Raw genomic sequence first — 21,313 nt, forward strand, 5'->3', positions numbered from 1 at the left:
TGTAGAGGCTGTTACACATGACCTAAAGGCAATTCTTGAGGGCTCTGGAAAGCCTGAGTATGCTGCCCAGTGAGCAGAATGGAATACTGATTAGATGGTCACTGAGTAAACCCGAGAATGCCATCAATGAGACATAGAGAAAACCCAGCAAAGGGCAAAAGAAAGATACCATCAGAGCAAAATAATCATTTTCCTCTCACAGATTTCTTACACAACCCATAAAATCTAATAACTTGCTTGCCACTTAATAACCACTTGGTGTTAATGGACTAGAACAAAATGATAAAAGTTAATGGAACAACCTGACCATTAGCTACATTAATAATAGGTTTAGAGAAAATTATTATTATTTTAAACCATATACACTTGCTTTCTGTTACTAGTGCTTTTTAGAAATATTAAAATATTAAGAAGCATACTAAAATGAAAAGTTATAGTAAGTTCTGTATTCAGAATTAAGGAATTTTAAGTTCTTTTAGTTTCAAAAGATATTTTTGTCTCATTTGGTGACATGCTACTGTAGGTTGTAATTATAGAAGTAGATACGAAGAAATAATTAAAGTTACTAAATGCAGATTCGCCTTAGTTCCCCTGTTTATCTCTTATTTTATATGAAGGTATGTCTTTTTAAAAAAATCTACCAGATTGTAATATAGGCCAAGGACTTTTATGAATCTGTTTCTTAACAGAATGCCTGTAAAGTTCTCCAGGGTTCCATACTACTAAGGATTGTAAGAGGTGGCTCAGTGGTAAGGAATCTGCCTGCAGTGCAGGAGATGCAGGAGATGTGGGCTTGATCCGTGGGTCAGGAAGATCCCTTGGAGCAGGAAATGACAACCCACTCCTGTATTCTTGCCTGGAAAATTCCATGGGCAGAGGAGCCTAGAGCCTGGTGGGCTGCAGTCTGTGGGGTAGCACAGAGTTGACATGACTGGCGACTGAACAAGTGCATACTACTATTAGGAAAGGCTCTTGGGTGATGTAAGTTTCAAGTGAAAATACTCTAATGGGTAGATTCGAGTAGGTGAGTTATGTCGAAAGTAAACCAACCATGGGAGAGATTTGTGTTTGTTCCATTTATATTCAGAAAATATTTAACTTTAGTGGAGTTTCCTGTTAGAAAACAATGGCATAAATGTCTCACTGAGTTATTACTCCCGATCACCAGGCAATATTTAGGCAACCTGACTGCTTTTTAAAGGGCGTATTGCTTTGATGTTTGCTCCTCTGTTCTGACATCAGTCCCTGGAAGGCCCGTCTTTTGAGGAAGGCTGAGGAAGCATGAAAGCTGAGCCAGTCTACCCCATCCGCTCTTTAGGACTTTGCCCCTCAGCCTTCCTTTCCCTCATTCCCTCACTCAGCACGAGCCGTTCTTGCACTGAGACACAGACTTTTGACGTCAGGACCCTGTGGCTCTCTGAGGACCTCACTACTCTGACTTCATCCCAGACTCCTCCCACCCCACCCTCCCTTCTGACTTGGCCTCTGTTTCTTCTTCCATGTCATTGAAGACTTTCCTCTTATCCTGGTTTAAGAAGCCTCACAGTGATGTGTTTAGGTGTGGGTCTTTATTGATTCGTTCTGCCTAGTACACTGTGTCCTTTCAATATGAGACTCATGTCTTCCTTCCATTCTGAGAAATGTTACTATCTCTGTGATGTATCTTACCTTTTTCTATTCTTTGTGGAACATGTATAAGGACATCGTGATCTACCTTTGCCACAGTATATGTACCTTTATGCATATACCCTTTTACATACTTACCTTTGCATATTTAAAAATGGATGAGAGGCAGCACTGCTATAACCCCTGCCCTGTGTACCACTCACTTCTGCCTGCTGAGAATCTCCAACTTCCTCCTTTCTGTACTCAGTGTATTTAATAGTTTTCATTCCTATTGTGCAATAAAACCACCTGGGATAGGGGTAAGGCATGCATTTTTTGAAAAATGGGCCGCATCTTAGCTCTTTCATGTATTAAGTATGCGATACAATTCACGTAACCATTCTGGCTCTCACTTTTCCTATGTGTAAATAGAGACAATAATACTTACATCCATGGTTGTCATGAGACTCAAATGAAATGTGTGTCAAATGCTTGTTCCAGTGCTGGTGAATACTTAATAAATGATACTATGGCAGTCAGAGTAACAGCTGAAAGGTACCATATGCTTGACAATGTATCACATGCATTGTATTAAATCATTAGATATTTTATCTTCAGAGCCCTCACAGATGAGTACATCATTATTCATTTGTAAATTCAACATCCTAAGAACTGTTTTCTTTTATCCATGTTGCATTCCAATCTTAATCCTTTGGTATACATATTTTATGTATTTCATGACATATTTATATTTCTTTCTTTAGATTTTTAAAACGTTATTCACTATTTTTTCCTATGTTGTTTATCAAATGTCATTCTAATGACTATGTGATATTCCACTGAGTTGTTATTCTGTAATTTACTCAGTCATTTCACTATTGCTGGAAGGAAAGTTATGACCAACCTAGACAGCATATTAAAAAGCAGAGACATTACTTTGCCAACAAAGGTCCGTCTAGTCAAGGCTATGGTTTTTCCAGTGGTCATGTATGGATGTGAGAGTTGGACTGTGAAGAAGGCTGAGCACAGAAGAATTGATGCTTTTGAACTGTGGTGCTGGAGGAGACTCTTAAGAGTCCCTTGGACTGCAAAGAGATCCAACGAGTCCATCCTAAAGGAGATCAGTCCTGAGTGTTCATTGGAAGGACTGATGCTGAAGCTGAAACTCCAATACTTTGGCCACCTGATGTAAAGAGCTGACTCATTGGAAAAGACCCTGATGCTGGGAAAGATGGAGGACAGGAGGAGAAGGGGACGACAGAGGATGAGATGGTTGGATGGCATCACGGACTCAATGGACATGGGTTTGGGTAAACTCCGGAAGTTGGTGATGGACAGGGAGGCCTGGCGTGCTGCAGTCCATGGGGTCTCAAAGAGTCAGACACGACTGAGCAACTGAACTGAACTGAACTAATGTAGTAGGAATTGTATATAGAGAAGTCCAAAGTTATAGTGTGACTAAGACAAGAAAAAAGAATACAGTAATTCCCCTACATATGAACCTCAAGTTGCAAACTGTCAAAGATGCAACTGAACCATTCCATCCGTGTCAGACATGAGTGAAATTGCAGCTTGCCTTCCATCCCCTATTGCTGATGCTCCTTTAGCTCTACCATCTCTCATCTCCTCTCCCGCCTCCAGTCAGTAACTCTTCTTGCCTCTTCACTTGATGCCAGCCCCTGTATGCCAGCTTTTGTACTGTACTATTGTACTTTTTGAGGTACTGTACTGTAAGATTTAAAATGTTTTATTTTGTGTGTTTGTTTTTTATGTATTATTTGTATGAAATTATTATAGACCTATTACAGGGCAGTACTGTATAGCTGATTGTGTTAGTTGGGTACCGAAGTATAATTTTGTTGGACTTAATGAACATGCTCTCAGAATAGAACTCATTTGGATGTAGTGCATTTTACTGTAGTAATAAGTGGAGCAAAAACAAACCTCTAGTCTATTAAAAAAAAAACATAATATATATTTTAAAGCAGTCTATACAGATATATGTGGCTTCCCTTGTAGCTCAGTTGGTAAAGAATCTGCCTGCCATGCAGGAGACCTGGGTTCGATTCATGGGTCGGGAAGATCCCCTGGAGAAGGAAATGGCAACCCACTCCAATATTCTTGCCTGGAGACTCCCATGGACAGAGGAGCCTGGCGGGCTACAGTCCATGGGCTTGCAAGAGTGGGACAACGACTTAGCAACTAAACCACTACCATACAGATATGCAAGTTCTACACCGTATTATGTACAAGCCACTGTTGATCAGGGTGGGATGTGTATAAAGAGTGAACTTCTTTCTCCCCTGCCTTCATTAAAACTCAGGAGGATCAGCTCTGCATAACAGCTGTCATGTAGGTAAGGTTTGTATTGGCATCTAGTCCTTCCCTACAGGGACTCCGCACTAGGTGCTCTCGCCTGTCTACTGTCCCCTATGAGCCACCCAATGACACATGACATGGGCTGGAGACAATCAGAGTCTTCCTCAAGATTGATTTAAAGATGCTAGTAGAGAAAATTCTCATTCTACTGGGGCTGTTAAACTAGAAAACCAGGAAGTCAAGGTTGCTGGAGACCACCTCCCTGGCTGTTGGCAGGCAAGTTTAGACAGCAGGCTAAGAGCCACAGGCATAGGTGCTTCTTAAACTAAGGTCCATTTTTTCACCTATGCCTTGGATGGCATTCACTCCTGTGGTCTCAGAACTGCGCAAACCCTCTCTTTTCCTGCATGGCTCTCCTTACTAAAAAGCCTTCCACCTGGTGAGTCCATCTTCCTCCTCAGTTCTCTCTCTCCTCCCTACTCCAGCCAAATGTCTTGAAAGAATATCTACACTCACTCTCTTCACTCTTATTTTTCACCTCAACCTACTCTAAATAGGCTTCCACATTTACCCTTCTACTGAATCGGCTCAAAGATTACTCAGGAACTGTCCAACTCCACAGGCTTTCTTTAGTCTTGTTTATTTAATCCCTTAGCATCCTCTGACCTAGCTGACCTTTCCTTCCTGCCTGAGAACTTTTGAGTTGGTTTCCACAATAACTGGAAAACACATCCTCTTGGGTTTTCTCTTCTGCCTGCTGCTTCTCAACCCCATTGTCTGCCTCTCCTGTAGATGTTGGGGTTTCTGGAAGTCTTCAGCCTAAGCACCTTCTTTTTCTCAAACTACATTCTCTTCCTATCTTTTCCTGTAATGGAGCTCTCATTCACTATTTTAGCTTTGATTGTGATCTCTATACTAATGGCTTCTCCACTTATTTCTTTACTCCTGATTCTACCTCTGACCTTCCCAACCACATAGCCACTTGCCCACTTTGGATTTCCACTTAAATGTATCAAAGGGATATCAAACCTGACCTGTTTCGAACTGAACTCTTCACCCTCCTCCACAAATCTGCTGCTTCTCCCCTGGGGTTTCCTAATCACTCATGGCTTTGTTATCCACACAATTGCTCAAGTCCATTTCCAACATGCTTCTTTTAGTACTTTCCTCTTCTTCATTCTCTTCTTTCCATCCATCACTGAGACCTGTCCAGACCTGTCTCTGTCTCAGTTCCACCTCCTTAGCTTTATCACCATCACATCACCCGAGTCTGTCACCATCCTCTCCCTTCTAGACTTCAGCCACAGCATCCTCACTGGTGTCCCCACACCCGTGCTGGCTCCTTCCAGTCCATTTTTTGCACAACTCCAGAGAGATATTTTAAAACCTCAATCTCATCCTGCCCTGACTCTGCTTAACAGCCTTCCAGAGGCTTCCAGCTGTTCATAGTTAAGGTCCAAAGACCTACCAGTCTGGTTAGTCTTGGCCCCTGACCCACCTTTACAGGCTCTTTTCAGCCACTTGCCCCTCCAGCCACATGGAATCCTCCTGGTTCCCCAAACAGGACAAACTGTTTTCTCAGGAACTTAGATCCTTCTGCTGTGAATTTTTTTAGGTAACCCTTTTCTGATTAGCCTCCCCTCACCACTCCAGTTACATTATCCCAAGATACCTTGGTCTGTTCCTCCACCTCACCCTCTATTTATTATTTTTCCTCTCTTGTGGGACTGTTAAGCCCCAGGAGGGCAGGCACATGGCTGTCCTGCTCACTGCTCTGCCACCACTGCCCACCTATGCCTGGCACTGACTGATCGGGCAAAAATGGAGTATTTGGTGGCCCCACCACCTAACCCCAGGGCAGCTGTGTAGCTGCCCAGCATTTGGGACTGTCTTCTCTTAGTGCTGAGATCCAATAGCAGCAAATCCTTCAGTGGTTCTTAAAACTAGAGTCCTACTCTTTGGAGGAGAGGTTGACAAAGTTGACCCAAATGATCCCCTTGACCTTTTCCACTGGGGCCATACAGGAGCTCCCTGGATGTTGGAGAGCTTGCTTTATGGCTCTGTCTAAAGCTAAGGTGTCATCTGGGCAATGTGCTACATCCCTGCCCCGTTCTTCTAAGGAAATGCTGTTTTTGAGACCAGCCTTTCCCCACCGACCATTGTTCTTTTCTCTTTTCATTCCACAGTGTGCCTAAGTGAAATGCTGAGAACCTAGGTTGAGAGCCCCAAATAGGGCAGTGGGAAGAAGGGAATAGAAAGGCTGACCTGCTCCCAGGAGACTCAGAGTCGCCAAAGAGAATGTAATTAGGGATCTTAACAGTGGCCTAGGCTTTATGGGAGACAAATTGGTTGAGGTGGCCCTCAGGGAGTGAGGAGCTCCCAGGGGACAAAAACTGCAGGAGCCATGAGTGGAGAAGCAACTGGAGGCCGCCCCCTCTGACTCACAAACAGAGCAACAGCCTAGAGTGTTCCTAGAAGAGGCGATTTCTTCGGCGCACGTGTACTGGGGACTATGTCTGTGTGTGCGTGTGTGTTTGTGTGAGTGAACATCTTCTGCCCTTGTCCTGTAGGGCTGGGCGAACCAGGAAGCGCCTCGCAGAGGAAGAGATTTAGTAGTCTCGGCCACGTTTGTCTTCAGAACCGACCTTTCCTGCTCTTTGTGCAACAAGACACACCTCTCCGAGGAAGGAGGCGGACATCATTACTACTGCCCTATTAAAAACACACACACACACACACACTCACACACACACAACAACCGTGTAATTACTCTCCGCAGGAAAGGCGCACAACAGGATGGGCCCGAGCTGAACTCGGGATGAGCCATCCCTGTAAAGATTAGGAAAAGGAACCTCCGCGCCATGCACCCGCCTCCGGCCAGGGCCTCTCCCAGATGGTCAGGCTGGGTTGCCAGACCACCTCCTAGGGTGAGAGGGTGGTCGCGGGCGTCTCCCAGCCACGCGGGTTCCCTGTTCCTTCTCCTACCCGCCTTCCAGCTCTCGCTGGGTCTGTCTCCCACGCCTCAGGTGTTTGCTGGGGCTGGGCCACAAGCCCTTCCCTTTTTGGCCTGCACCTGGGGTAACCTCCAGCCCCGAGCGCCCCGCCAGACCCTGCTGCAGCGAGTGCGCACGGAGCGGTGCGAATCGACTCGCGTGGGGCTCTCCGGGCTGCGTGCGCCCCGCCACTGCCCAAACACAGGGCCGGGCTCCGGCTGCGCGCCACGCCCCCGGGCTTCGCACGGCGCGCGAGCCCCTTGGAGGGTGTCTGTGAACTTGGAGCCGAGCGGCTCGAGGCTCCTGCCGGGGATGCGGCGGCAGCTGCTTCCTGGTTTGAAGCTCGCCGAGTGGGGGAGAGCGTGAGCCCGCGGAGGCGGGGGCAGGAGCCGGAGCCGGAGCGGGCGGAGGCGGGGGCAGGAGACGCTGGAGGCTCGAGCTAACCGGACGGGTCGCTCCGGCTCTCCCGGGAGAGGCGCTTCCTGGCCCTGAAGAAGGGGCGAGTACCGTGCGAGCCCCCGGGAGGTGCCGCGCGCTCCAGAGGGACGGTCGGGCGACCCCGGCCCGCTGAGGGCTCGGCGCCCGGCTCCCCTCCTTTCCACCTCGCGAGGGAGGGAGGGAGGGAAGGAGGGGAGGAAAGGTCCGGCGGAGTAGGCAGAATGGCCGGTCGAGGGGAGCTTGGGTGCTGCTTTTCCCGGGAGCTGCCTCCACTCCTGCGGCCGCCGCGAGAGCTGGCCTGAGCGAGGGCTCCCCGCTCTCCGGCTGCGAGACCGCGCGGTCCCCGGGGCGGGACAGCGGCGTCGGCATGTCGTCCGGCACCATGAAGTTCAATGGCTACTTGAGGGTCCGCATTGGCGAGGCCGTGGGGCTGCAGCCCACCCGCTGGTCCCTGCGCCACTCGCTCTTCAAGAAGGGCTATCAGCTACTGGACCCCTACCTGACGGTGAGCGTGGACCAGGTCCGCGTGGGCCAGACTAGCACCAAACAGAAGACCAACAAGCCCACGTACAATGAGGAGTTCTGCGCCAACGTCACCGACGGTGGCCACCTGGAGCTGGCCGTCTTCCACGAGACGCCCCTGGGCTACGACCACTTTGTGGCCAACTGCACCCTGCAATTCCAGGAGCTACTGCGCACGGCCGGCGCCTCGGACACCTTCGAGGGCTGGGTGAGTACCTGGAGCCCTCCCCTTGGTGTCCACTCCGCACCTTTCTCTTCCTTCATTTTACAGAACTTGCCTGGGACCCGCTTTCCCATCTTCCCAGGCTCCGCGGCTCAGGGAATTCCCTCCACTTTTGGTCCACGTCCAGGTGGCCCTTGGCACTGGTGATGCGACCGCGGTGGGTGTGCGAGGGCATAGCTGTTCCTCTAAGAAGCCATCCTGGATATGGTTCCTCTTGGGGATGGCAGCTTGGGCTAACGGGAAGTCGGGGGAAGGGGCGATCACCCCCTCCTCCCAGACTTTGAGTAAGGCGCCCCAACTCTCTGCACGCGGGTAATATAGGAAAGGCAAGGAAGGTGTGTTAGGAAAGTGACTTGCTTTGGATAAAGCTCTTTAAGCGTTTCTTAAGCGAAAGGCATGCATTCTCGCAGGTATTATTCATAATGTTTATGGATACGTGTTGGTTCAGCCGCTCAGACGTGCACACGTGTTTCAGCATGCACATCCATTACATCCCAGAGGTAAATAACCCACACTGGCAGGGATCGGAGTGCCTGGGTCTGCAGTTGGCAAAGTTTTGTTAAGCAGTTTTTCAAGGAGATGAGATTTACATGTGTTTGCAGGCAACTTCAGTTCACTTTCAGCCCAAGAGGTCTGATTCCTACAGTTAGTGTTTCTGCTGTTACTGGTCTTGAGAGTTTCCAGGGCTCCTCAGCCGTTTGTGAACCACCCCTGGTTTCTCACCTCACCTGCTTGTATTTCTGTGTATTGACAAGTAGTTGCCCGCAACGTCCTACTTGCCTGTGCTTTTCACATAGTTCCCATGAGGCAAAATGTCTGCTGCAAATAAATTAAAATGTCTAGAGCACTCTACACAGTGCAAAAATGCTTCTACTTCCTAATCTTCATACTGCCTTTGTGATGCCGGTGTTATCCTTCCCACATGTATGTGATGAAATGATAACTAGAATGAAGTGGTCTGGTTTGGCCAAATAAGTCCTTTGAAGACTCTCAGGAGTTTAATGATTTAAATTCTGGAGGATGTCAGTTGTGAGGCCAGAATGTGAATCAGTTTTGAAAACCCTGTTTGAAATTAACAAGTGGGGGAATCAGATGGATAATAAGAAAGACTCATTTAGATATTTATTTTACACTTTGAGGAATTGATACTTTTATCATATATTTTGTAAAATTACAGCTAGCTTGTGGAGTAGTCTCTTAAATAGGAGAAAAAACCATAACGACTGTTTAACTGTAACATCAAATTATATTGAGTTAATTTCCCTTCAACTAAATGTACTTTGTGAAATTTAGAAGTGGACTGGAGAGGAAGGGCCAAAATAGAGATTGACATTTTATTTTGTGAATTTCTGAATAGGAATTAGAGATCAGTCTAGGAATCTGAATGGAATTATTAAATTAGTACCCGGTTAGGAGTTAGATTGGGCAAAGCTCTAAAGAACAGGGTTCTGAAATATAATGGTGCAGACTGACCGATGGCCCTTAGAAGCATGTTTTCCAAGAGAGATCCTAGACTGGTTTTCTTTACCCATAATCCGCACATTTGAATCACCTGAGGGACTTTTAAAAATCCCTACTTTTAAAGACTCTAGATGAGACTGGCTGTGGACACCAGCATCAGTATTTTTCAGCTCTCCAGGTGATCCCAATGTGCAGTCAAGTTTGAGAACCTGTAGCCTAAATGAAGATCACAAGGTAAGGGCTGGAAGAAGCATAAGTATAGGAAGATTCAGGTTACTTGAAAAAGTGGGGTGCCTATTTAGATCTGCCTATTTTCCCACTGGCTGTAGATTTAAATGTAAATTAAATTTACATATCTTAATTGTCTGAATTAACTATATTTAGGTGTTTAATGTAACCCGGTAGCGGTGGTCTGAAAAATACGAGTGTTTGGTAGGATATATCAGCATTTAAATGACCTTGACATTGGTGATTTGTCAGACACTCATTCAGTGAGGAGGCAGAGTTTTTTAAATTCTTGGTATTTTGAAACTGTGACGATAGGGTAGATAAAATAGGCAGTGAGTTTCCTTTTTAAAAAATTTTTTGTTAAAATAATTTTTGTTAAAATACTTGGAAATATATGGAATGCTTGTTTTTTAAATGATCCTCTATAGGTCTAAAGTGGTTTTGAAGTTTAGAACTACAGAATTATTTATTTGTCCTTAGCATATTAAATTGAAATGCATAGTTTATTCAGAAAGCTATAAATGGAAGAATTTACTCCACGATAAATTTATTTTTTGCAACTGAAATTACAGGTTGCTAAACAATGAAAATAAACTAGCAGTTTAATTCTTCCTAGATCAGGAGAAGAGACAAAAACAGAAGATACCTTTGTTATTAGAATAAAACAAAGTTGTTACGCTTTCTTGCTTAACATAGTTTCTAAGTATTAAGAAGATAGTCTTTGACATTGATTTTGTACCAGTTTCACTGATATTACCTTCTAAGCTTGATGAGAGAAAGAGATCTATTTTATGCAGTTATATTCCTAGTACCGAGGAGGCAACCCATTCCAGTATTCTTACCTGGAGAATCCCACTGGACAGGGGAGCCTCATGGGCTACAGTCCCTAGGGTCGCACACTGAAGTGACTTAGCACACATGCACACATTCCTACTACCAGGCACAGTGCCTGCCGTGGATTAGGCAATCAACCATTTCTTTCCTAACTACATTTGTTTCATTTAATTTGCATTATATCCAAGGAGGTAGTGAGATATAATATGACAGCTAAAGAAGTTCTTAAATGGAAATTCAGTGTTAAACTCTTCAATTAGAAAAGATTTCAAAGACCTGAGTTTCTGCCTGAAACTAGGAAAAAACGAACCAGTCAAATCCTAGGTAAGCAGAAAGAAGGAAATGTAAAGATAGCAGAAATCAGTGAAGTAGAAAGCAGAAACAGTAGAGAAAAATCAGTGAAACAAAAACATTGGTTCTCTGGAAACACACACACACAATAAAATTGATAAATCTCAAGACAGAATGATCAAGAAAAAAGATGACACAAATTACCAATGTTAGAAAATGAGAAAACATCACTATAGATCCTATGGACGTTAAAAAAAAATAAGAGAATATTATGAATAACTTTATGCCAGTAAATTCTGCAATTTAGATGAGATGAATAAATTCCTTGAAAGATACACATGACCAAAACTCATTCAAACAACTAGCCTTATGTCCATTAAGGCAATTGAATTTGTAGTTAAAAAAACTTCCACGGTACAAACTTGAGGTCCCAGGTGGCTTAACTGGTGAGTTCTATCATATATTTAAGGAAGAAACATTGGCAATTACACAGACTGTTCCAGAAAACAGAAGAAAAGGAAACACATCCTGGCACATTTCATGAGGCCAACATTACCTTTATACCAAAACTTGATGGATGCTTTGCAAATAAATAGAACTAAAGACCAATGTCCCTTCTGAGTGTAGATATTAAAAAATCTTAAATTTTAGGAAATCACACCCAGCTATATAGCAAATGATCAAATGGGGTTATAATCAGGACTTCAAGGTTCATGGTTGACTAAGCATTTAAAATCAATCAGTGCAACTCTTCAAATTAACAGAATAGTTTAATAACAGAAAAAAAGATTCATATGATCAGGTCAGTAGATAAAGAATTTGACAAAATTCAATATCCATTCATGATAAAAACTCTCAACAAACTAGTAATAGAAGGGTACTTTTCAACCAGATGAAGGACAGCTGTGAAAAACCTACAAGTAACATGTTGATGGTGAAAAACTGAATGATATTCCCCTAAGATCAAGAGTGGCAAGGATAGCTACCCTTACCACTTCTGTTCAACTGTGTAGTGGAGGTCGCAGTCAGTGCAACAAGCAATTAATAAAGTACATGCAAAGGAAGAAGTTAAAGTGTGTATAGAAAAATCTAAGACACCTACAAAAGGGTTACTAGAACCAACAGGCTATGTTTAACTAGGTTGCAGGATCCAAACCAATCTACAAGTTACTTGTTTCTTCAAACTCTTAGTGGACAACTGAAAGCTGAAATAGAAAAATACCATTTAAAAGAGCACAAAAATGTGAAATTGGATAAATCTAATAAAACATGCAAGACTTGGTCACTGAAAATGAGAAACCATTGCTGAAATAAGTTAAAGATCTAAATAAATGGAGAGAAATACTGTGTTCATAAATGGGAAGATTCAGTATTCTTAAGACCTCAAATTTTCCCAAATTGTTCAATAGATTTAATGTATTTCTAGTCAAAATATCATCAGGCTTTGTTGTAAAAATTAACAAACTGATTCTAAAATGTATATGAACATGTGAAAGACCCAGACTTATCTAAGAATAATTTTGAAAAAGGATGAGTTGGAGAACTTAAAGTATCTGATTTCAAGACTTACTACAGCACTACTGTAATCAAGGTAATGTGGTATTAAAGAGAGTCAGAGAGATCAGTGGAATAGAAGAGAGTCTAGAAATAGATTCATACATATATGATCAGCTGACTTTCTTTTGACAAAGATGTCAAGGCAGTTCCATTGTGGAAATGATAATTTTCTCAACAAGTGCTACTTGAACAACTGAATAGCTATATGCATAAACTTGTGCATTGACTTTAATCTTACATTATACACAAAAATTAACTGAAAATGGATCATAGACCTAAAAGTAGGATTTTAGCTGTAAAATTTTTATAAGAAAACATAGACGAAAATCTTAGTGACCTTGGACACCACACGTATTTTTCAGATAGGACCACAGAAGCAAGTACTATAAAGAAATCAAGTCAGACTATTTAAATTAACTGTTGCTTTTCAGAAGATTCTTAAGAAGAAGATGACACAATCCCCTGGGAGAAAGTATTTGTAACATGTACATCAGACAGGGGACTTTTAACAGGAATATATAAAATGACAATGAGAAAAATACTCTGTTTAAAAATGGGATGCAATGAGAAATGTATTCAAATTAAAAATGGGACAAAGATTTGAATAGGCACCCTTCATGGAAAATAGCACAGTAAAAGATTAGTTAAGGAAAAGTAAATTAAAACCAAAACCCATGGGAAAGTCTAAAATTAAAGAGACTGATCATACCTTGTGAGTGAGCAAGTAGAGTAACTGGAACTGTCATATACTACTGTGAGGGATATAAAATGATAATCATGTTGGAAAACACTTTTGATACTTTCTTAGTGTTAGAAATGTACTTACTATGGGACCTACCTACTCTTTTTTTTTAAATTTTATTTTATTTTTAAACTTTAGATAATTGTATTAGTTTTGCCAAATATCAAAATGAATCCGCCACAGGTATACATGTGTTCCCCATCCTGAACCCTCCCCCCTCCTCCCTCCCCATACCATCCCTCTGGGTCATCCCTGTGCACTAGCCCCAAGCATCCAGTATCGTGCATCGTACCTACTCTTAAATGAAACCATTTATACATAAATATTTTTAGCTGCTTAATTTGTTATATAGCCCCCAAACTGGAAAATGTCAGTCAACAGGTGAATATTTAAGCAAATTATGTATCTATACAATGGAATACTACCCAATAATAAAAAGTAATGAACTATTGATACATGCAACAAAATGAATGAATCTCAAAATATGTACTTTATGTACTGAAAGAAGCCAGACAAAGAGAATATATAGTGGATGTTTTCATTTATGTAAAATTATAGAAAAGTGTAATTTGCAGTGATAGGAAGCAGAGCAGTGGTTGCCTGGGACCAGGGGAATGAAAGTGATGGAGGGATGGATTACAAAGAAGGCATAAGGAAACTTTTGAGGGAAAAGAACATATTCATTATTTTGATTGTGGTGATGGTTTCCCAGTTATATACTTATGTCTAAGTGCTTCAGATAGTTCGCTGTTAAGTATGTGCATGTGGACAAGTATACCCAATAAAGCTGTAGGGAAAAAACAACGAGGATTTATTATCCTTATTTTTCCAAAGAAGATGTTAAGTAAGTAAAATGCCTGAATTAGATTTGAGCCAAGGCTGACTCTTGAAAACTACATTGTCTCTTTAGTGCAAAAAAAAAAAAAAAAAAAATCAGAATAGGAGCATTAAAAAAAAAAAGTCATTCAATATAGTTTCTGACTTAGGACAGTCTCATTTTCTAAATTATCACTGTCAGCTTTTTTTCTGTTCCTTCTTGAACTGGTTTATTTTGTATAATTTCTTGGACTTGTGATATCCGAAAATTTGTCCAAATTAAAACCTTATTTCCTTCTTTCACTTGTTTGCTCGTTATTCGCTAACTTTCCACATGGAGACCAGCACCTAATATACTTATTGCAGAACATGGGGACATGGGAGGAGGCAAGAGGAGCTGGAGGCTGCGTCATGGAAAGACCTTGGCATCCCCTCAGGAAGGAAGGACCTGCTTGGCAGGATCCCAAGCTGTTTTCCTGGTTCAGCGCTCCTGAAGACATTCTGTTCCCTCCAGCACTGGGAGGGCTGCGTTCTCTCAACTTCTCACTCAGGGTACCTGTCTGGTAGTCTTGTCAGAGGAAGCAGCCAGGTTACCACTGGGCAATCAGTGATTATCTTTGCCCTTTATTCGTGGATCCAGGTACATGGATTTAGAGCGTCAGATTGAATCTTCTAGATTCATTATCTGTTTGTTCATTCTCTTTTGTATTTTGTAGTTTTTCATTCTCACGGTTGTTTTTCTTTGGTGTCGATTGGGGTGGAGTGTTTAGGAGGAAAACATTTTAGTGTGTATCGGGAGGTTTATCCCAGTATATGTGAATTGTATTATTTATATTGTGTCTTCAGTTTCATGATAAGAATTTTGCTGCAGTGGGGCTGTCTGTTTCTCATCTTGGTTAAGTTGTGGTTCAAATGTTTCAGGCATTTTCCAGAGCACATTATCTATTACTCTTCAATGCACTCAACACTCTGCTAAGCTAAGTCACTTCAGTTGTGTCCGACTCTGTGCAACCCCATGGACGGCAGCCCACCAGGCTCTCCCGTCCCTGGGTTTCTCCAGGCAAGAACACTGGAGTGGGTTGCCATTTCCTTCTCCAATGCATGAAAGTGAAAAGTGAAAGTGAAGTCGCTCAGTCGTATCCTACTCTTAGCAACCCCATGGACTGCAGCCTACCAGGCTCCTCCGCCCATGGGATTTTCCAGGCAAGAGTACTGGAGTGGGGTGCCATTGCCTTCTCCGAAACTCTCAGATCATTGTTAATCTGTTTCATTATACCCTTCTCTTTGGGGCTATAAGCACCTTGAGATCAGGGACCCCCGCCTCTCTCATTCACTGTTCTAAGTCCAGCATCTTGGGCAGTGTCAGGTGGATCAGATCAGATCAGATCAGTCGCTCAGTCATGTCTGACTCTTTGCAACCCCATGAATCACAGCACGCCAGGCCTCCCTGTCCATCACCAACTCCCGGTGTATAGTAGATACTAAATATTTGTTAGAATGTGTTTTTGGAGCAAGTAGAATGTAAGCACTTTGGAAAGATTTTTACTTAAACATTCATCTTTTAAAAAGGAAAGAAATAGAAGTAACTGAGGAGTGACCAGTTATTCCAATGATCAGTGTTCCATTTAAAAAATTAATTGCACATCAACTTGTGCTTTAAAGACTGGATCAGATTTTTGTCCTTTGTATATGGTAATAAATTGAAAATTGCATTTGTAAAATTACTGGCTTTTGTTCATTTTAAAAGACTGGTTACCAAGCCTGTTAACTGGTAGTTTGTGAGCCCGACATGTTAAATTTGGTTGTACTTCAACAGTGGAGAGCTAATGAGGTTGGTGGGCAGAGTGAATCATTGTATCTTATGTAATTCTTAGTACAGTTTTGGTATCTAGCAAGAGTTTAGAATGATGATTGTGATAGTAGAAGTGCAATAATTTGTTTACGAGGTAGGTAGCATTTACGTAGAATCAGAGATGGCTTGGATTCTTTGTAGTCTTCTATTTTGCAAAACAGTTGGCTAGGTCTGGTACTCCATTTATGTTGGCTGCTGGCCCCATTTTGTTAGAATATGATGAAAATGAGGCCTGAAACTCAGTGCCTGATCACTTTCTTTCCACTTTCATCACTGCTGTATTCAAAATTATCTTTCTCAATTGCCAAGCTGATAATTAGTCCTTTACTTAAAACCTTTCGGTGGTTCCCCACTGCCCTTAGATAAAGCACAACTCTTTAAAATGGTATAGAATATTCTCCGTGAGCTGGGCTCTGATTTCCTCTTCAGCCTTATGGCTCACCTCTCCCCAACCCACACTTTCATGCTCCAGCCACAATGATCAGCTTTCAGTTCCTCAAGAGCCATCATGCTGATTCCTGCTTGTGCTTCATGTCTCACTGTAAATGTCACTTGACCCAGGAAACTTTCCCTGATGTGCCAGGTCTAAGGTTGGCTCTCCTCCTCCTCAGTGTTCTCCTCAGCATCCTAAGATCTCTACTGTCCCCTTCCCCTCTCTCCCGAAAAGACAGATGTGTGAATTGATTGGGCTCTTGTGGAAGGGTATGGTATTGATCAGAGGAGTTCAGGGTTTAAAAGTGTGGGCTGTTGACTGAGGTTCATCCCCTCTGCCCCTGGGGTAGCTACTCACAGACTATTACATGTTTCTCTATGAAATGCCAAGCCCTGAATGAGCCTTCCTCCACCACTGAGCATGTCCTATGTACCCAGCATGGTGCTCTGCCCTGGAGAGGCCAGTGGGCAAGACAGACATGGCCCTTTTCTTCATAGACCTCATAATTCCATGGGGGAGAGAGATTGGGGAAGCGGTGACTGGGGAAAACAACTAGGAAATGACAGGACAGAAGTGAGGACTATGATGCTGGTGAGTGGCTACTTTGGGGAGACCAGAAACATTTTCCTGGAGGAAAAACAGCTAATTTTTAAGGCTTCAGCATAGATAGCATGGCCACAGGTCTACTTCAGTTAAAGGGTTTGGAAAAACCATTCCTCAAAAGAAGAAAAGGAACTTCTGACTTGATAATGTTTTCCCAGAGAGACATCACAGATCTCTTTCAAAGGTAAATGCTCCTGATCCCTAGAAAGCTTTCCATCTTCTGAAAGTTTGGAAGGAACTAAATTTCAATATCTGTGAACAGATGACCTGAAAGAACATTTAACTCCCCAAGAAAGAAAACAGTAACACCTTTTTTTGAACCATCAAACATCCCAAGTTTTGTGCAGATCAGAAAAGAATCATAGATGTTGAAGCAGGAAGGTCATCTTGTTCGGAACAGTAACAAAAAGCCTGACAGCTCTTAGGCCCATGGATGCCCTGCAGATGTATTCATTTGGCAGAGATGTTTTTAACATTGACTCTGAAGAAATGGCAACCCACTCTGGTATTCTTGCCTGGAAAATTCCATGGACAGAGGAGCCTGGTAGGCTACAGTCCATGGGGTCGCAAAGAGTCGGACATGACTGAGTGACTTCACTTCACTTCACTGAAGACATTTCATTCTGGGGGGTTTGCTGCAGACCTCACCACTCCCTAAGACTCAGTCCCCTATTAGCTGCTTGATCCTGGGAGGTTTTTGAATCTATAATAGCTCAAGTATTTGTTTTCAGAATGTGGGAACCGAAGCTCTAGCTAAAGCATTACTGTTTCCTTAGCTCATGTGATATGTAACAGACACACACTTATATACTAACATCACACACACACTTATACACTAACATTTACATAGATATGAAGATATACTTATTCAAATCTATTTAGATATGTAGTCATTTATTAAATATATTAAATTAGATATTTGATTATTTAGATATTTATTTACCTATTAATATGTTTCCTAAAATTTTAGTGGAAGGTGGCTTATTAGTAAATATATGGGAAGTTAACTTTAACTGCAAATTAGTTTGGTATTAACTACCCAGTTAAAAAAGAAACTCTTTGTATTTCATTGTACAACTTACAGCAATATCTAAGTACTGTGCTATGAGAGTCAGGAGAGCTGGGGTCAACGTTTGGCTTTGCCATCTGTCAGCTGTGACCTCAGGCAAGCCTCTGTGTAATAGGCTCTCAGCTCCCTGGTTTCTAGCAGGAGGGGATTGCACTAGAGTCTCTCTAGGGACCCTTCCATCTCTAAAGCTGCTGCCTCCGTATGTTAGGCAATTACATCATTTCTTTGCTTTTGGAGTAATTGGTTTGGTTTTAAGCAGTCAAAATGACTTATGTCTTATCAAAGTTAGTAACTCCTAAGAATTAAATTGGTCCAAATCTAAATTGCTCAGGCTTGGAGAGGATTTAGCTCATGTCTAAATGACTTTTAGCATTGATAGTGATGTTGGTCTTATTTCCTTGGCTTAGAATCAACCTTAAGGAATTACAGTGGGTTCTCATTTTAAACCGTGCAATTGTATCTTTTGATTTACACTAATGGGCTCCTCATTCTATGGGACTGGTAAATTATGTCCCTGTTTTCTTGCATCAGAGAGAGACTGGGAATCCCACCCTTTGAGCTTTTGCTAGAAGCCATTCTCACTAGCATGGTAATTAATGCTTTGTTGTCCTGAGGTGTCTGTAGCCACCAGTCTATATATCCACCCTACGTGATGACAAGTGCTATAAATCACTTGTACGATAGACAGTTTAATTAGATGGCAGAATGGGCCCAAGGGTATTGGCTATTGTAGTGTTTAAGTGCTATACTGGAGAATTTTATGAGATGGGAAATTTTTGTTGCGAATCATGGCCCTATATAGAGAGATTTATCAAGATTATTATGTTAGTGTATTTCTGTAGCAGTGATTGTCAAAGCATCTAGGATATTTTAATAGAATGACTATACCAACAATGCTTTAATTATGTGCTGTCTTCTGGAAAGTTCCTTTGATTTTTACATAAGTTTCACCCTGACACAACTTTGACCTTACAGGGGGAGAAATACTTAAAAGGTAACCAAAAGTGTTTAGTTTGCTCTATGGTTAAAAAAAAAATTAAGAAATTTGCCAGAGGGTAGGACCAGGGCCAACACGAGCCCCTCATAATTACCTTAATGAAATAAGTCATATGGGGCCAGTGTGAACATGTTCTCAAGGTAGTGCTTTTTCTCCAAGTGCTTAAACCAGAACCGCAAAGCTGAATTTTTATTTGCAAGTCATATATATCTCTTGCATTTACTTGGCGCTATTTCTGCATCTTACATTTGATGTACACTTACATTTGATGTGCCTCTGTCCTCACCCTGGGCTTTAATGTTCTTGTCTGTGATGGTAGGGGCTGGGCAACCTGTGCTATGTGGCTCCTTCAAGTATCAGAGTTATGTGGCTCTGATCGTTGTTCCATTAGGCAATGCAATTTCTGCTCCCTTCTGAAATGTCTTCTGGAGATTGTTCTGCTGATACTGATTTGTTTTAGGCTCTGAAATTATTTTTGGAAGAGCGCACAAAAGCTGTATTAGCAGCATTTCCTAAACAAAATGCATTTATTAATTTGTGAGCTGTGCATCTCTTAAGTGCTTTATTATATATTACTCTTGATTTATCATAGTACAGAAGAGTTCAGAATGGGTTTCTAGTAGATGCAGTGCTTCTGAAACCGTGTTTGAACCCTGGACCGTTTTAGTGATGATAAAAGCTATGGACCCTGTTTCTAGAAAAATGCACGTATGTGCATATTGACAACATGCTGGGAACAGTGTCATCAGTTTCGCGGTCCCCAGAAGCCTGACTGCGGATACCCGGCTTCAGGTGTTAAAAGGTATCAAAAATGAGGTTGTTATTAATTTCTAATTCCTAGGGTATGTACTTAAAATATGTTCTCACTTCTGGCTCCCAGTGAAATATACTAGATGATGACCCATTTTAGGACCTATTTGGTTGTGTTATTTAGGTATTTTCAGAAGTCTGTACTGTTGAAGGGTTTCTTTGAGGTTTGCAATAGATGGAAAGTTAAAAAAAAAAAAATGGGACATTTTGAATGACCTTGGCTTGATGTCTTTTGTTAAGATAACCCCCTGTAAAAAGAGATAGGATTTATCAGTATACTTAAAATATTTACCCTCTTCTTGAGCTGTACTGGGCCTTATGGTGAACCACTGTGCTAGTCCAAGACAAAACGATGGAATCAGTGGTGCTTGCCTACTCTTCTTGTCCTGTGATTCCAGGTCTCCTGTGGCCTGGGTCCATTTTGAAAGTGAGAGTCACTCAGTTGTGTCTGACTCTTGGCAACCCCGTGGACTGTAGTCTGCCAGGCTCCCCTGTCCATGGAATTCTCCAGGCCAGGATACTGGAGTCGGTAGCCATTTCCTTCTCCAGGGGATCTTCCTGACTCAGGGATCAAACTCAGGTCTCCCGCATTGCAGGCAGATTCTTTACCATCTGAGCCACCAACCCAATAAGATTTTTTGTTCCTGAGTTACAGCTCACCTTGCTGACACCTTGGAAAATAGCCTGATACTCCTAGAAATTGAGCTGAATGGAGATTGCCCAGAGTGCAGCCCCTAGCCAGTTAGAGGTGAAGCTTGAATCTAGCTCTCTGGACTTGATTCTTTCCTGATACCATCCTAATGTGTGGAGGAGGCAGTAGGAAAGCCATTCAGTCATTCATTGATCTATATTGAGCGCCTGCTCTGTTCTAGGTGTTATAGTTGGGGCAGAGAACACAACATTCAGAAGCTCGGCTCTCACAGGGCTTTTACCCTCTCATGGAGAGACAGACAATAAGCAGGCAAAGAGGTAATTACAAGAATAGCCCATGGTGGTTAGGTGCTAAGTAGAGAATTAAAACAGGGTGGTGTGGTGGAGTATGACAAGGTGACTGCTTTACCTAGAGTGGCAGAGGACTCATAGGGTGACATTTTGGCTGAGACCCAAGTGGCAAGAAGCATCCAGCCATGTGAAGATTATAGAGAGCATCCGGGCAAAGGGAACAGCTCAGGAGAAGGCCCAAAGGTGGCGACAGGTTTGACATGTGGAGGAGCAGGCGGAAGGTATGAGGAAGGGGATGGACTTGGTGTTAGCAGGTGCAGTGTATTATCCCAGCTCTGCCACAGCGAGCCTGTCCCTTCAGCTCTATTCTCTCTCCTGGAAAATGGTGTTCAGGTTAGCTACCACAGAAGACTGGTGTAAAGATTAGATTTAATACATAAAACACGCTCAGCACAAAATAGGCCCTCAAGAAATGGTAACTTCGGCTGCTTTTACTCTCCCAAGGAAATTAATATTTTGACAAGGACCTTCTGAAAATAATCATATTGGCCAAGGAAAGACATTCGGATGGTTTCACT

The 21,313-nt window shown here is 42.5% G+C and overlaps 1 protein-coding gene across 1 annotated transcript in view; it reads left to right on the plus strand.

The window, feature by feature from the left end:
- The first annotated feature begins 7,198 nt into the window (after positions 1-7,198).
- Positions 7,199-21,313, plus strand: part of PRKCH (protein kinase C eta) — a 232,741-nt gene continuing 218,626 nt past the window's right edge. Inside the window, exon 1 of the mRNA XM_019969023.2 lies at positions 7,199-8,085. Coding sequence (XP_019824582.2) covers positions 7,723-8,085 — 363 coding nt within the window. The 5' untranslated portion in view covers positions 7,199-7,722. The remainder of the gene's footprint in view (positions 8,086-21,313) is intronic.

The sequence above is a fragment of the Bos indicus genome, chromosome 10 (assembly GCF_029378745.1).
Source record: "Bos indicus isolate NIAB-ARS_2022 breed Sahiwal x Tharparkar chromosome 10, NIAB-ARS_B.indTharparkar_mat_pri_1.0, whole genome shotgun sequence".
Lineage (NCBI taxonomy): Eukaryota > Metazoa > Chordata > Mammalia > Artiodactyla > Bovidae > Bos > Bos indicus.